The 16,556-nt window shown below is 53.1% G+C and overlaps 1 protein-coding gene across 2 annotated transcripts in view; it reads left to right on the top strand.

Annotated features, from left to right (window-relative positions):
* Positions 1-16,556, top strand: part of SBK1 (SH3 domain binding kinase 1) — a 70,355-nt gene that overhangs the window by 49,394 nt on the left and 4,405 nt on the right. For both annotated transcript variants that reach the window (XM_039478432.2, XM_039478433.2), the window contains exons 2-3: positions 14,193-14,425; positions 16,091-16,293. In XM_039478432.2, the coding sequence (XP_039334366.1) occupies positions 14,193-14,425; positions 16,091-16,293 (436 nt within the window). The remainder of the gene's footprint in view (positions 1-14,192; positions 14,426-16,090; positions 16,294-16,556) is intronic.

Raw genomic sequence — 16,556 nt, 5'->3', positions numbered from 1 at the left:
TGGGACTGTCTGGCCATGTCCCAAAGTGACACTGAGACCAAGAGAGGGTGAGGGGGGCTAGTGACAGCTGCTGTGTTTCACCAAGAAGCATCCCCTTCCTATGTGGCTGGGAGAGGTTCAGTGCCACAGCTCTGTGGGGTGGGATGGGGGCTACTGGGCAGTCTCCAGAAATTCCAAACACACTCACCCTTTAACCTCGCAAGCCTGTTTCTAGATTTTCTCATACGGATTCACATGCACATGGCAAAATGACTTCTGTACAAGGCTACTCATTATTTATAGTGATAGCAAAATGTTAGTCACAACCAAAGTGTCTGTCATTCAGAGGTTGGTCAAATGAATGGCAGTACATTCATATCTGCCTTTCCAGCCCTGGGGGCCTGGGTTTCAATTCTGCGGCAGTTCCTCCCTACCTGGCTCCTTATCCTCCTGGAGCCTCCCCCCAGCCTCACACTTAATGCTGGACAGGCCAGGGTGCTGTCCACGCCTGTGGTGCTGAAGACAGTGGGGCTGTAGAGAGGCCTGGCGCAGTAAACCAGAGACTGAGAATAGAGCAGCGGGCCGTTCAGGGTTGCTTAACCCCTCTGATCCTCAGTGTCCTTATCTGTAAAATGGGGCTGCCATGAAGATTGATTGACAGCAGCAATGTAAAGCCTGAGCACACTGAGAAAATAATTTTTTTTTTCTTTTATTGAGACAGAGACTCACTGTTAACCAGGCTAGGGTGCAGTGGCACCATCTCAGCTCACTGCATTTTCCACCTCCCGGGTTCAAGTGATCCTCCCACCTCAGGCTCCCAAATAAGTGGGATTACAGCCATGTACTAGCATGCCTGGCTAATTTTTGGATTTTTAGTAGAGATGGGGTTTCGCCATGCTGACCAGGCTGGTCTCAAACTCCTGACCTCAAGTGATCCACCCACCTTGGCCTCCCAAGGTGCTGGAATTTCAGGCATGAGCCAACATGTCCAGCCAATAAATGGTAATTTTTACTCTGTCATTTTAGAGATGGTGAAGCATAGTGGTTAAGCTTTTGGACACTGGAGTGATGATGCCTGGATTTGAATCTTGGCTCTGCCACCTATTGGATGGATGATCTTGAACAAGTGTCGTGACCAATGTGTGCCTCAGTTTCCACATCTGTGAATTGGGGTTAATAATAGTCCCCATATCATAGGACATTGTGGGGATTAGATGAGTTCATTTACATGAGGCACTTGGCACATGACAGGGGTTCCCTCAGTGTCAGCTATTTATCATCACTGTCCTCCCCGTTGGCATTGTCAACCTGTTCTAGCACCCCCAGCCTCTTTGTTCATAGCGGCCGCTGTTACTCACAGCCACCCCCATCTGTACTGCACTGTGCTGGGGTTGGGGCTGCTGAAGGAAGACAGCACCTTGCCCTGCAGATGCCCTGGCTTCTAGCCCAGCCCTGCCACTGACTTCCTATGTAACTTTAGGCAAATTGCTGTTCCCTTCTGGCCATCGGTCTCTGTGCCTGTAAAATGGGGCTAATGATACTTTGCACAGGCCCTTGGGAAAAATAGCTATGTGCCTACAGGGTCACATTCAGGAAAGCCAAGATATAAAAAGTTACAAATTCCCAAACACATAGAGAATTATTCACCCAGCGTTTGTCACACCCTGGCTAAGTGCTGGGAATAGTGAGATGATGAAGGCATAGGGCCTGCTTTCAAGGAGCTCTTGGGTTTCTTGCTGGGTTGTTAATCCCTTCAATTCAGGCGCCAGCTCCTGATTTAGGAAGCCACCCCGATCCCCAGTGCCAGGGCCCTCCTTGGAAATGTTGGAGCGCTGACCATTACCATCCTGGCCTTACGGTTATCTGTGTTCATGTTTTATCCGCCTCTCTGATTTGTGGGCTCATAGCCACTTGTCTATTGCATTGCTCTAATATACGCACCCCATGCCAACACCCCACCCCGTGCCTGAGCCCGAGTAGCTCGCAAGTTACATAAACTCAACTCAAACCAGCTGAATTAAGCCAAAAAGGAAGTATATTGATTCATGAAACAAATGTTCAGGAGTATAATTGGCTTTAGGCATGCCTGGCCCCAGAACTCAAAGTCATTGGAAATCTCTCCACCATTCTCTCCTCTCTGCTTCTATCTTTGTTGCTTTATTCTCAATCGGGCTCTTCCTTTCCCCCATGATGGAAAAGCCAGCTCACAGCAGTGGCACAGCTGTGTCCTGCAGCTTTGCAGCCCAGGGTGAGAGGGTCCCTCTTTCCTGATGGCTACAGCAACAGTCCTAGGGCTAGATCTCAGTGGGTCACGTTTGATCACTTGTTCATCTCTGAGCAAGTCACAGTGACGTGGCAGATGGAATCCATCTGCTGATTGCCCAGGCCCTCTGTGCAAAACCATGGTGGAGACATCCGTTCTAAACTTCATGGGCAGAAAGAGAGAAGGCTGTTACCACAGGAAACTGATGGTGGAACAGAAAACTCCACGTTCCCATTCAATAATTTACTGAAAATATGTCAGCAAGGCAAGGACTGAGTCAAATCTTGTTTTAAAACAATTTATCTGACCATGTATATAAGAAAGATCAGGGCCAGGCCTGGGGGCTCAGGCCTGTAATCCCAGCACTTTGGGAGGCCAAGGCAGGTGGATCACTTGAGGTCAGGAGTTCAAGACCAGCCTGGCCAATATGGTGAAATCCTACCTCTACTAAAATACAAAAATTAGCCCGGTGTGGTGGCAGGTGCCTATAATCCCAGCTACTTGGGAGGCTGAGGCAGGAGAAGCGCTTGAACCCAGGAGGTAGAGGTTGAAGTGAGCCAAGATTGCGCCACTGTACTCCAACATGGGTGACTGAGTGAGACTCTCTCAAAAGAAAGAAAAAAAAAAATTGGGGCCAGGTGTGGTGGCTCACGCCTATAATTCCAGCACTAAGTCAGGTGGATCACCTGAGGTCAGAAGTTTGAGACCAGTGTGGCCAACATGGTGAAACCCTGTCTCTACTAAAAATACAAAATTAGCTGGGTGTGGTAGCACGCACCTGTAATCCCAGCTACTTGGGAGGCTGAAGCACAAGAATCACTTGAACCTGGGAGGTGCAGGTTATAGTGAGCTGAGATTGCACCACTTGCACTCTAGCCTGGGCGACGAGAGAAACTCCGTCTCCCCCCGCCAAAAAAAAAAAAAAAAAAATAGATCAGGGAGCAGGGAGAAACCTAGAGGCAAGTGAGGGGTCATATGGAGGTGCAGAGTTGGTTCAGTCCTTCAGGCTAAGGGAATTCAGCTCTGGCCCCCTTGCCTTACAGAGAAGTGAAGTGAAGCAAGTGAGAGAGGTCAGAGGTGTCTGGGGCCTGAATTTCCGCCATATGCTGCTTTTTTCACAGGGACTTTTAATAATAATACTAACCTAGAAGTAAGGTGACCCACCTAGGAACAATCCTCCTGTCCATCCTTCCTTCCAGGCCAGCACCTTGTTAAGGACACCCTTGGAGTCTGTCCATGCTGGGGACATAACACAAGTCCAGTGGCCTGAGGGAGAAGACCTGGGCATGGGGACAGAGAATCCCTTGGGATCCCAGCATGAGAGTCAGAAAGGCCTTCCTGGCATCACTTGGTACAACCTCGAGCCCCTGACTGCATCCCCAGCAGATGAGCATCTAGCCTCGCTTCTCCACCCCCGCTCCCGTGAGCACAACGCACTTTCATCCTGCTGCTGCTTTTGAGTCGAAGTCTGCCTGGGTCTGCCTTCAGAGTCTTGGAAAACAGTGCATTTGAGCATGGGATCTGAAGCCCAAAAGCCTGAGTTCAAATCCCAGCACTGCTGATCACGAGCTCTTGGGCAGGTCACTCAGCCCATCCTCAGTGTCATTAGTCCATTTTGTGCTGCTATAACAGAAGAAATACCCTAGATGGCACAATTCGTAATGAACGGAAATTTTTTTTGCAGCTCTGGAGGCTGGGAAGTCCAAGATCAAGGCACCAGCATCTGGTGAGGGTCTTCTTGCCATATCATCCCACAGCAAGAGGGCAAGAGAGAGAGGGAGCCGAAAGAGGGCCAGACATCCTTTTATGAGGAATCCACTTTTGCAGTAACAGCGTTAATTCATTAACAAGGACAGAGCTCTCATGGTCTAATCACCTCTTAAAGAACGCACCTCAAGCCTGGTGCAGTGGCTCATTGCAACCTCAACCTCCTTGGTTGAAGTGATTCTCCTGCCTCAGCCTCCCGAGTAGCTGGGATTACAGGCACACACCACCACGCCCAGCTAATTTTTGCATTTTTAGTAGGGACATGGTTTCACCCTGTTGACCAGGCTGGTCTCAAACTCCTGACCTCAAGTGATCCTCCTGCCTTGGCCTCCCAAAGTACTGGGATTACAGGTGTGAGCCACCATGTTTTTTTTTTTTTTTTTCGAGACAGGGTCTTACTCTGTTGAGACCTCCCAAGCTCAAGTGATCCTTTCACCTCACCCTCCCAAGTATCTGGGACTACAGGCAAGTCCCACCATGCCTAACTAATTTTTTTTCTTTCTTTCTTTCTTTTTTTTTTTTGAGACGGAGTTTCACTCTTGTTACCCAGGCTGGAGTGCAATGGCGCGATCTCGGCTCACCACAACCTCCACCTCCTGGCTTCAGGCAATTCTCCTGCCTCAGCCTCCTGAGTAGCTGGGATTACAGGCACGCACAACTAACTTTTTTTATTTCTTTGTAGAGACGAAAGTCTCACTGTGTTACCCAGACTGATCTTGAACTCCTGGGCTCAAGCAATCCACCTGCCTTTGGCCTCCCGATCCAGCTTCTGGGATTGCAGACACAAGCCATCGTGCCTAGTGTTCTTTGGTGTGTGTGTGTGTGTGTGTGTGTGTGTGTGTGTGTGTTGTTTTATTTTGTTTTGTTTTTATTTTATTTTGCCATTATCCCCTCTAATCTTGTATCCCATGTTTTGTTTTTGATTGATAGAGATGGGATCCTTGCTCTGTTGTCCAGGCTGGAATACAGTGGTGTTATCATGCCTCACTGCAGCCTCAAACTCCTGGCCTCAAGCAGTCCTCCCGCCTCAGCCTCCCAAAGTGATGGGACTACAAGTGCCATCACATGCAGCCCCAGATCTGAGCTCCTCTGCTCACTTGCTGCATAACCTTTGAATTGGGGTAGTGCCAGCTGCTGTAACAAACAAGCCCCCATATCCCAGCAGCTGAGCATGATGGAAGTTTCCTGGTGGCTCACACAATGCAGGTGGGCAGTCCTCCCCAGCAGGAGGCCTTTCACACAGTGACCTGGGGACCCAGATGCCTCCTCTCTTTTGGCTCCACCATCTTCTGGGGTTTTGGAGTCCTCTGCATCAAACCAGCCGCAGAAGAAGAGAGCACAGATGAACCTTCCCCGATCCTTTGAAGCCCCAGGCTGGCAGCGACACACATACCACTTCTGTGCACATTCCAGTGGGGAGCCGGTCACATGGCCGGCCTGGAGCAAGGCAGGCTGAGAAACGTGGTTCCCTGCTGGATGGCCGCTCTCCAGCCCGACTTTGTAGTATAGGAGAGGACACACACATTGCTGAGGCACAGTTGGCTGTCTGTTTGATAACTGTGGGCAAATCATCCGCCTCTTGGGCCTCTTTTGTTGTCTGTTAAATAGAAGACATCACTCGGTTGAGGTGATGGCTGGACAGCCATGTACATTCACTAAAATCATTCAGTGGTGCACTCGATAAAGGAGTTTGGTGCTGTGTAAGTGCTACCTCAATTAAGCTGTTTTTGTCAAAATAGGAATTCAAGCCGGACATGGTGGTGCACGCCTGTGGTCCTAGCTACTTGGGAGGCTGAGGCAGGAAGATCATTTGAGCCAGGGGGTTCAAGACCACCCTAGGCAAAATGAGGAAACCTTGTCTCAAGCAAATGCAAATGCTTTAGAAAATAAAATAATAGAAAGCACCTCCCCCCAGGGGTCTTGTGAGGACTTAGCGAAATTTTTCCAAGTTGGCCGTACCACGTAGGTCTGTGGATGTGCACATGTGTGCATGCGTGTCTGTGTGTGTACGCTTGTGCATCCGTGTGTGTGTGTGTGTGTGTGTGTGTGTGTGTGTGTGTGTGTGTATGAGGTGGGGGGAGGGGAACAAGGACTCCAAAGTAGGCCTGAGCCAGACGATGAGTTGGGTGTTGTTTCATAAGGGTGTTGCCAGCTCAAGCCGACCGCCAGCAGGAAATGGTGGGCGGCTCAGTCTTGCTTCTTGCTTGGGAAACCCTCCCCCACCATGGTGGCCCTCCCAGCATGTGGCAGAGCCGTGACTGCTGCCATGAAGTCCGGGGGGACCCCCACCCACCCTCAGCAATACAGATGGCAGATGGAGACCTCCCTTGAGGCCGGTGAGGACACACCCTTGAGGCGCGAGGCGGGTGCGCCTTTCCCCCACCCTCTTGAGTATGGGTGGAGGCGGCGCTGACTGCCTAGCATGAACAGAGGTCAGAGAGGCGTCTGCTGCCTGGTGCTGGCAGGTTCACAGCCATCACGTCCACAGCTCCTCCTTCAACGGGGGGCAGGGATGACCAATGACAAAATACTCTGAGGGTCGAGTTCCCACCGAGACTCGGCCCTCTGCTGGGCCGCAGTTTCCCCACCCGGCTGGAGAATCTGGGTGTGGTGTTCCCAACATCCTGCCTTGGGAAAGCACAGGGATGAAAGCTACCAGCTTTGGAGCCAGCACCAATACTAGCTGTGTGACCTTGGACAAGTTGTCTAGTCTCTGTGCCTGTTCCCTCACCTCAAAAGCCAGTGCCTCAGCTCACCTGTAATCCAGCCCTTTGAGAGGCCAAGGCGGGAGGATCGCTTGAGGCCAAGAATTGGAGACCAGCCAGGGCAACAAAATGAGACCCTTTTTAAGTGGAGCTCTCAGTAATGCCTGTTTCATAGTTGTGAAGGTTAAGTGCGTTGGTCCTGAGGACAGCCAGGCAGGTGCTAGGACCTGTGTGAATACTGGTGCTGTTGTTACTGACGTTGTTACTGTTATTTCTTCACTGTAGGGATGGGGAAGCAGAGGCCCAGAGCAGTGCTGTGACTTGCTCAAGGTCACCCAGCAAAAAAAGTGGCACACGTTAGGATCAAGGCCAAGCCTCAAGGCCCGAGGTATCTCCATTGCTCCCCCCGTGCCTCCGAAGCCACGTGTGTTGGAACTGGGTCAGAGGCGGTGTGTACCTGGCAGATGACGCAGCGGCAGGGATGGGCGCGTGGATTAATTCCTTGTCTCCTGCTGACACCTTGTGGAGAACAGGCCTGAAGGGAGAGGGAAGTGTAGAGGGAAAAGAAGTGGGGGCAGTAGAGGGACCCTCAAAGCTGACCCTGCAAACCAGGAAGGGAATGCCGGAGAGGGGTGAATCCGATTGAGCCTCTGTCCCTGGGGAGCTCTTGATTTGTTAATGGGACAGACAGGGACACAGCTGAGACCACCCCCAAAGTATTCAACAGGGGCCCTGAGGGAGGGACAGGTGGCCTCTATGAATCTTGGCATTCAGCAGAGGCAGGACTCAGCCCATGTAGGGGCAACAGGGAAGTCTTCCTGGAGGAGGTAGACCTGACTATAAGGAGGCACAGCGGAGAGGTAGAACAGGCAGGAGAGACTGTTCAGGAATCGAGGAGCAGATGGGATAGGAGACATTAAAGCCTTAGAGAAGTAAGGGGTGGTGGCTTGGCAGGAGGATCACTTGAGGATAGGAGTTTAAAAGCAGCCTGGGCAACATAGTGAGATTCCCATCTCTAAACATAAAAAATCTAAAAAAATGAGCTGTGTACCGTGACGCATATCTGCAGTCCTAGCTACTTGTGAGGCTGAGATGGGAGGACTGCCTGAGCCCAGGAGTTCAAGGCCACAATGAGCTAGGATTTGCACTCCAGCCTGAGCAACAGAGCAAGATCCTGTTTCAAAAAAAAAAAGAAGAAGAAGAAGAAGAAACTAAAATAAATAAGTTCATTAAATAAAGCCCTAGAGAAGCAGTGTGGGGTAGTGATTAGAGCATGGGCTGAACCTGACAGTGGTGGGCACACATGGGGCCCAAACTGAGTGCACTGGGCTGTGTCCCTGATTCAGCCCCGCCCTTCCCAGGGTGACTCTGAGGCCCAGAGAGCACAGATGAGCCAGGCACCCCATCCCTGGGTATGGGACGGAGGGAGGGCTTATAGCCACTGGCGGCTGCCCATTAAGCTCCCAGGGGACACAGAACAGCCTGAGGTGGCCTGGCAGGGCCAAAGCCCAAGGCGGGAGGATTGCACACGTGTGGACGCGTGTGCTGCAAGCACGTGGACCGCCCACCTTGGCAGCCCTTGGGGACTCCACACGTATCAGGAAAAGTAGGTCAGGGGAGCAGCCCAGCGTCTCCCTGGTGGGCGTGGGGAGGAGTTCGAGGCAAAGAGGGCTGTGTGCTCATCAGAGCCCCTCGGGTACAAACCCACAGTCCACACAGAGGGGACCCAAGGACGCAGCTGGCCCGAGGAGGCCCCCACAGAAGCAGCCTTGCCTCGCCCTGCTGGTGTCGTGGCGGCTACCTCGGTTTTCTAACTCGGAAGCCTCATCACCCAGGTGGTGGGTGGACATTTCCCAGGGGTTGGAAGAGGAGATTTTTTCCAAGCCTGAGACCAGGGAAAGACCGTCATGCAGAGATGTCACCCCACGGAAGCCCAGCTGGTGGCTGCAGGAAAGACCCAGTGCTGCCCCGCCCAGAGCTGGGACTTCATGGAGAGACAGTGGCAGGTGGCATGTCTTCGTTTGGGTCAGCACGCTAGGGTAGAGAGGAAGGGCAGCCGGGACCGAGTTCTCTGGGCCCAGCCCCGTTCCTACCTCTGGAGGAGGGGACTGTGGAATGGGCAGGGCCTGGGCACCTGTTTAGGTGGAAATGAGCTAGGAAAGAAAAGTCGATTGCTGAGGAGGAAGGTCCTGTTAGAACAGGGGCCAGGGCCGGGCGCGGTGGCTCAAGCTTGTAATCCCAGCACTTTGGGAGGCCGAGGCGGGTGGGTCACGAGATCGAGAGATCGAGACCATCCTGGTCAACATGGTGAAACCCCGTCTCTACTAAAAATACAAAAAATTAGCCGGGCATGGTGGCACGTGCCTGTAATCCCAGCTACTCAGGAGGCTGAGGCAGGAGAATTGCCTGAACCCAGGAGGCGGAGGTTGCGGTGAGCCGAGATCGCGCCATTGCGCTCCAGCCTGGGTAACAAGAGCGAAACTCCGTCTCAAAAAAAAAAAAAAGAACAGGGGCCAGGAGGCTAGGTGCGGTGGCTCATGCCTGTAATCCCAGCACTTTAGGAGGCCAAGGCAGGAGGATCGCTTGAGCCCAGGAGTTCAAGACCGGCTTGGGCAATATAGTGAGTCCCCATCTCTACAAAAAATAAAATGTGAAAAAGATTAGCTGGGCATGGTGGCACACGCCTGTGGTCCCACCCCAGGAGGCTGGGGTGGAAGGATTGCTTGAGCCCAGGAGTTGGAGGCTTCAGTGAGCCATGTGCGCACCACTGCACTCCAGCCTGGGCAACAGAGTGAGACCCTGTTTAAAAATAATAATAAAATTTTTAAAACAACAGGGGTGGCTGGGTGTGGTGGCTCACATCTGTAATCCCAGTACTCTGGAGGATTGCTTGAGGTCAGGAGTTCAACATGGTGAAACCCCATCTCTACAAAAAATGCAGAATTAGCCAGGAGTGGTCCCAGCTACTCAGGAAGCTGAGATGGGAGGATTGCCTGAGTCCAGGAGGTGGAGTTGCAGTGAACTGAGATCATGCCACCGCACTCCAGCCTGGGTGACAAAGCGAGACCCTGTCTCAAAAAAAATAGATAGATAGATAGAGGAAATGGGCTGGTTCATGAATGGAGGGAGGCAGGAGGCTGGGGAGACGGGGCTGAGAGCAGGCTGTGGGGTGGGGAGGGGAGGGCTCCTTCCTCCCCAGCCAGCTGAGAGGACGGTGCAGATGGAGCTCCGTTTGGGGCTGGGTGGGAGGCCAGGAAGTTCTCTCCTGATGTTCCTCCTCTCCGTGTGAAGTGGGAGGCTGGGTCGTGCCGAGAGTGAAGGGGAAGGCAGAGGAGGAGGAGAGGCTGGGGCCTGGAAGGGAGCTGCTGGGCCAGGTGAAGATGCAGGGCCCGGGGAGTGCTTCCAGCCTCCAGCCATGCCCACCCGCCCTTGCTCAGCCAGAGAGAAAGCAGTGATGATGATGGGGATAACACAGCAACCCCAGGCACCTATAGAGCACGCCAGGCTTCACACAGGTTAACTTATTTAACCCTCGCAACAACCCATAGGGAGAAGGCACTGTTGTTATTATATTTATATAGGGTCTCACTTGTCATCTGGGCTGGAGTACAGTGGAGTGAGCATATCTCACTGCAGCCTCGAATTCCTGGTTCGAGCGATTCTCTTGCCTCTGCCTCCTGAGTAGCTGGGACTACAGGTGCATGCCACCACACCCGGCTAACATCTTCTTTGATTTTTTATTTTTGTATTTTTGTGGAGACATGGTTTTGCACGGGCTGGTCTCACACTCCTGGCCTCAAGCAGTCCTCTTGCCTTGGCCTCCCAGAGTGTGGGATCAGAGACATGAGCCACCTTTCCTGGCCCGATACACTATTATTATATCCTTTGTATAGATGAGGAAACTGAGGCACAGAGAGATGAGGTAACTTGCCCAAGGACATCCAGTAGCAAGTGACAGTTGGACTCAGACCCAGGCTGCCTGGCTCTACGTCTGTGCCTTCTCCCAGATGGAGCTGTGGTCCCTGTTCTTCAGGGTGCGGGGGTGCTTAGGGGCAGGCTAGGGACTCTGGAGTGACACGTCTGGGATTAGAGGAAAAGGGGCCAGGTGTGGTGGCTCACACCTGTAATCCCAGCACTTTGGGAAGCCGAGTTGGGTGCATCACCTGAGGTCAGGAGTTCAAGACCAGCCCAGTCAACATGATGAAAACCCATCTCTACTAAAAAATACAAAAATAAGCTAGGTGTGATGGCAGGTGCCTGTAATCCCAGCTACTCAGGAGGCTGAGGTGGGAGAATCACTTGAACCTGGGAGGTAGAGGTTGGAGTAGTGAGCTGAGATCGCGCCACTGCACTCTAGCAGTGACAAGGGCGACACTCTGTTCCCCTCTCCCCAAAAAGAGATATTTGAAAAAAAAAAAAGAGGGAGAAGGGGGTGCAAGGAGGGCAGAGGGAGGCTGCAGCAGGAAGCAGGTGCCCAGGGGCGGCTTCTAAAGGAGCAGCCCTGGCCTCTCCTGCTGGTGCACACGCAGACACATACTCATGTGTGTCTGTACCTGCAAAAGGCTCGTCCCCCTAGTCTCTCCCTTCCCATTTACAAATGAGAAATGCACGCTCAGAAGACAGAGGCACGGAGGGACGGGGTTTTAGAAAGGGGCAAAAGGGGCGAGGCGCAGTGGCTCATGCCTGTAATCCCTGCACTTTAGGAGGCCAAAGCACGTGGATCACCAGGTCAGGAGTTCGAGAACAGCCTGGCCAACATGGTGAAACCTCATCTCTACTAAAAGTACAAAAATTAGCCGAGCGCAGTGCCGGGTGCCTGTAATCCCAGCCAGTGGGGAGGCTGAAGCAGGAGAATCGCTTGAACCCGGGAAGTGGACGTTGCAGTGAGCTGAGATCTCACCACTGCATTCCTGCCTGGTGACAGAGCAAGACTCCATCTCAAAAGAAATAAAAAATAAAAAAGAGACAAAAAGAATCTTTGGGGTAATGGATGTGTTCATGGTCTCTATGGCAGGGATGTATATGTATGTCAGAATCGTCACACCGTACACTCAAATATGTGTAGTTTTTTGTACACCAAACATATCTCAATAAAACTAGGAAAATGGCATAAGGGGAAATAAGAAATGAAGGCCACAGACACAGAATTAGTTCACTGTCACCCATGTGACAAGGCAGGTCTCAGCCCAGTGTGCTGGCTCACGCTGTAGTCCCAGCACTTTGGGAGGCTGAGGTGGAAGGATCGCTTTATCCCAGGACTTCAACCAGCCTGGAAAAACATAGCAAGACCCCATCTCTACAAAACATTTCAACATTAGCCAGAGGTGGTGGTGCATGCCTGCAGTCCCAGCTACTCAGGAGGTCGAGGCAGAAGGATCCCTTGAGCCCAGGAGTTCAAGGCTCCAGTGAGCTATGATCACTCTACTGCACTCCAGCCTGGGTGACAGAGCAATACCCTATCTCAAAACAAATACAATTTTTTTCTTTATTTGAGACTGAGTCTGGCTCTGTCACCCAGGCTGGAGTGCAGCGGCACAATCTCTGCTCACCGCAGCCTCTCCTTCCAGGGTTCAAGCAGTTCTCCTGCCTCAACCTCCTGAGTAGCTGAGATTACAGGTGTGCACCACCATGCCCAGCTAATTTTTGTATTTTTAGTAGAGACAGGGTTTTGCCGCCGGGCGTGATGGCTCATGCCTGTAATCCAAGCACTTTGGAGGCCAAGGCGGGCGGATCACCTGAGGTCGGGAGTTCAAGACCAGCCTGACCAACATGGTGAAACCCCGTCTTTAAACAAAAAAAAGAGAGAGAGAGACAGGGTTTCGCCATGCTGACCAGTCTGGTCTTGAACTCCTGACCTCAAGTGATCTGCCTGCCTCGGCCTCCCAAAGTGCTAGGATTACAGGTGTGAGCCACTGTGTCCAGCCTAAACATACTTTTTTAAAAGTCAGGTCTCCCGCCCCAGCTCTGGACTGCACCCCTGCATCTCTGTGCCTCCCTCGAACCCACAGCCAATCCACTTCGGGACAGACTCAGTAGCTATGAGGGGTGTGTCCAGGAAGATCATCTCAGCTTTTGTGGATGTTGAAGGGGTCAGTCAGGCTGGGAATGGGAGTCGGGGCTGGGTCTTTGGGAACAGGTGCCCTATCTTTGTGTCTGGGCGGGGCTTGGGGGAGACCCTGGGACACAGCTGTAGTGTATGCTCCTGAGTCAGGTGGTGCTGTCATCTGCAGTGGGGGAGGCACTGCCAGGCTGTGCTGAGGTGTGGCCGTGTGTGTGTTGGTATGGTGTGGCCCATCTGTACCATCCTGCCGGTTTGGCCTAAGACCGCGTGGCCGAGATACGTGATGGTGCAGTCGGGGTCCTCAGACTTCTTGGTCCCCATGCCCTGCCATATGGACAGCCCATAATAAACAATTGGCGTGACCACTGTGTCTACTGCCCCTGTCCCCCGGTGTGTAAGCCCCATGGGGGCAGGGAGTCCTAGACGTTTGCTCAGTGCAGTGTCCTCCAGGCCTTGGAGAGTCCTGGGGAACAGCAGGTGCTTCATCAATACTCGTGAATAAGCCAGGCATGGTGGCTCATACCAGTAATCCCAGTGCTTTGGGTGACTGAGGCGGGAGGATCACTTGAGGCCAGGAGTTCTAGACCAGCCTGGGCAACATAGTGAGACCCCCAACTCTACAAAAATAAAAATAAAAAACCAGCCAGGCCCGAAAGGGGCAGCAAACTACCAAGACACACGTTTACCTGTGTGAGAAACCTGTACATCCTGCACATGTACCCCAGAACTAAAAATTAAAAATAAATAAATAAAATTAGCCAGGCGTGGTGGCGCATGCCTGTAGTCCAACCTACCCAGGAAGCCGAGGTGGGAGGATAGCTTAAGCCTGGGAGGTGGAGGCTGCAGTGAGCCATGATCCGCACCAATGCACTCAAGCCTGGGTGATAGAGCGAGGCCCCATCTCTGAAATAAAAATAAAACAGGCCGGGTGCAGTAGTTCATACCTGTAATCCCAGCACTTTGGGAGGGCCAGGCAGAGGGATCACTTGAGGCCAGGATTTCGAGACCAGCCTGGGCCACATAGTGAGACCCCCCTCTTTACAATCAAAACAAAACCAGTGCTTGTGAATGGCAGTACCCGTGTGAACTCAGTATCTGGCTGTGTCTGTGTGACATAAATACAGGGCGTTGCCTGACACTGTGTGTGGGTGGCAGCATGAGGCAGAGGGGCCGGTGCCACCAAGGGCAGGGCCAAGCGGAGACTGTCTTGGGGGAGCTGACTCAAGCCTGGCCCCTGAAGCTTTGGGGAAGGCGACACAACCAAGATGCTTGTCGCCCCCTTGTGGTTATCTTGGGCCTGGCGGCCGGGCCCAGCCTCAAGTTTTCTGAGCGCTGTGGAGGACGGAGGGGCTGGAGGAGATGACCCTTGCCTGATGTCACACTTCATGCTCACCCCCCCCCACCCCTGACCAAACAGGGAGAAGATGAGCGTGGGCTGCCCAGAGCCTGAGCCGCCCCGCTCCCTGCCCTGCTGTGGGCCGGGGACTGCCCCAGGACCTGGGGCAGGCGTGCCCCTTCTCACTGAAGACATGCAGGCCCTGACCCTCCGCACACTGGCCGCCAGCGATGTCACCAAGCATTACGAACTAGTCCGGGAGCTGGGCAAAGGCACCTACGGGAAGGTTGATTTGGTGGTCTACAAGGGCACAGGTGAGTGCAGGCTGGCAGTGCTGGGAGGTCGGGGTGGCGGGACATGGCCTTCCAGCTGGGCCACTGCTCTCTGATGCTCTGTGGGGACTGGGAGGCAGGATCACGGGCCAGATGGAGAGGATGAGGCCTGCAGCAGCCAGGGAGAAGGAGACTGGGCAGACGGGGCCAGGGAGGAATAGGGACAGAGTGGTCAGGCTGCAGTGTGGGCTGCTGTGGGGCCATCTGGGGTGCCTTTGACACAGCCAAGGGGCTGTGCCAGGGGCCTCTGGAGAGGGCAGGGCTGGTGTCTGTGTCTGGGCATCACCAGTGTCTGAGGGATGGCTCCCCCCAGGTAGGTGGACAGAGAGTGAGGGCAGTTCCTCGAGAACAGGGTGCCACACTTAGTGGGTGGTGGAAGGGCCTGCGGGATCAGTATGGCCATTACCGTCTCTCGGGGGGACAGTGAGACCCAGGCCGATGCAGCCACATAGCCAAGGCCATGCAGCTTCAGAAGCCATGAACTAAAACGAGACCCCAGGAGTCATCTTCAGAGCCTTTTCGCTTAGTCACTGAACTTGATACCTCCCCCACACTGTAGGTCACAGCCATGCCACCCAGCCAGCCAGGGGCAGGGGCTGCGTGAGCTCCCACAATTGCACACGCCTGGGTCCAGGGGCTCTGTGTCAACTGAAGGCAGCAGAAGGAGCACCCAACATGGGGTCACCCGACCTTTGTTACTTGTTTGCTGTGTGACCTTGCACAAGTGACTTCACCTGTCTGTGCTTCGGTGTCCTACTCTGTAAAATAGGGTAACGTTAGTGCTTACCTCATAGGGTCATAATAACGTGTGAGTTGTGAATGTGCAGTGCTGAAGGCAGGGCCTGTGATGCGTAAATGCTCCATGGACACATGTGTACACCACACAGCTATGCACCAGATGGGCACAGATGCTTACCCAGGCGCAGCGTTGTGGGCACGTGCCTTGACGTGTCTCATTTCTTATTCATTCATCCATTTAACAAGACTGGAAGCCGGGCGTGGTGGCTCAAGCCTGTAATCCCAGCACTTTGGGAGGCTGAGGCGGGTGGATCACGAGGTCGAGAGATCGAGACCATCCTGGTCAACATGGTGAAACCCTGTCTCTACTAAAAATACAAAAAAAAACTAGCTGGGCGTGGTGATGCGTGCCTGTAATCCCAGCTACTTAGGAGGCTGAGGCAGGAGAATTGCCTGAGCCCAGGAGGCGGAGGTTGCAGTGAGCCGAGATCGCGCCATTGCACTCCAGCCTGGGTAACAAGAGCGAAACTCCGTCTCAAAAAAAAAAAAAAAAAAAAAAAAAAAAAAGACTGGAAGTTCAGCGAGACCGGGTCTAGCTGGGGTAGACCAACAAGATAAATAAGGATATAACAAACAGGACAAAATGAGAGAGGTGGAGGGTGCCACAGGCCCCCTTGCCCCAGCCTCCTGGAGGGCTGCAGACTGGGTGTAGAAGGCCCAGGTTGAACCTGCCTCCATGGCCTTGGGAAGCCCTTTCCTCTTCCTGGGTCTGCTCCCTATCCATAAGATGAGGACAGTCATGCCATCTGGGGACCCCGTTGTGCCTTGTTCTGGAGACAGGCAAGGGTACATCCAGCACAGAGGCACTGGGAGAGGGGGCTTCACCCCTGTTGCTGTGGCTCCCATCAGGCACAAAAATGGCACTGAAGTTTGTGAACAAGAGCAAAACCAAGCTGAAGAACTTCCTGCGGGAGGTGAGCATCACCAACAGCCTCTCCTCCAGCCCCTTCATCATCAAGGTTTTTGACGTTGTCTTTGAGACAGAGGACTGCTACGTCTTTGCCCAGGAGTACGCACCTGCTGGGGACCTGTTTGACATCATCCCTCCCCAGGTACCCGGGATGGTGGCATAGGGTGGGGAGAGGGTCTTCAGGGTCCCCAGAGTGTGAGATAGGCGTGGAGTCAGACCATTTAGTCAGCAAGTATTTATTGGGCGCCTGCCATATGTCAGTTACCATTCCGGGAGCTGGGATGCGCAGTGAGGCAGATAAAAGTCCCTGTTCTAGTGGGAAACTGACACTCGCAGTGAGCCAGATACAGCAGATGGAGATGAGCACCTGAAAGGGGACAGTGAGAATGAAGGGATGAAGCCCCA

This window comes from Saimiri boliviensis, chromosome 12 (assembly GCF_048565385.1).
Source record: "Saimiri boliviensis isolate mSaiBol1 chromosome 12, mSaiBol1.pri, whole genome shotgun sequence".
NCBI classification, from domain to species: domain Eukaryota; kingdom Metazoa; phylum Chordata; class Mammalia; order Primates; family Cebidae; genus Saimiri; species Saimiri boliviensis.
The sequence above is the reverse complement of the archived record's forward strand: the minus strand, read 5'-3'. Positions and strand labels throughout refer to the sequence as shown.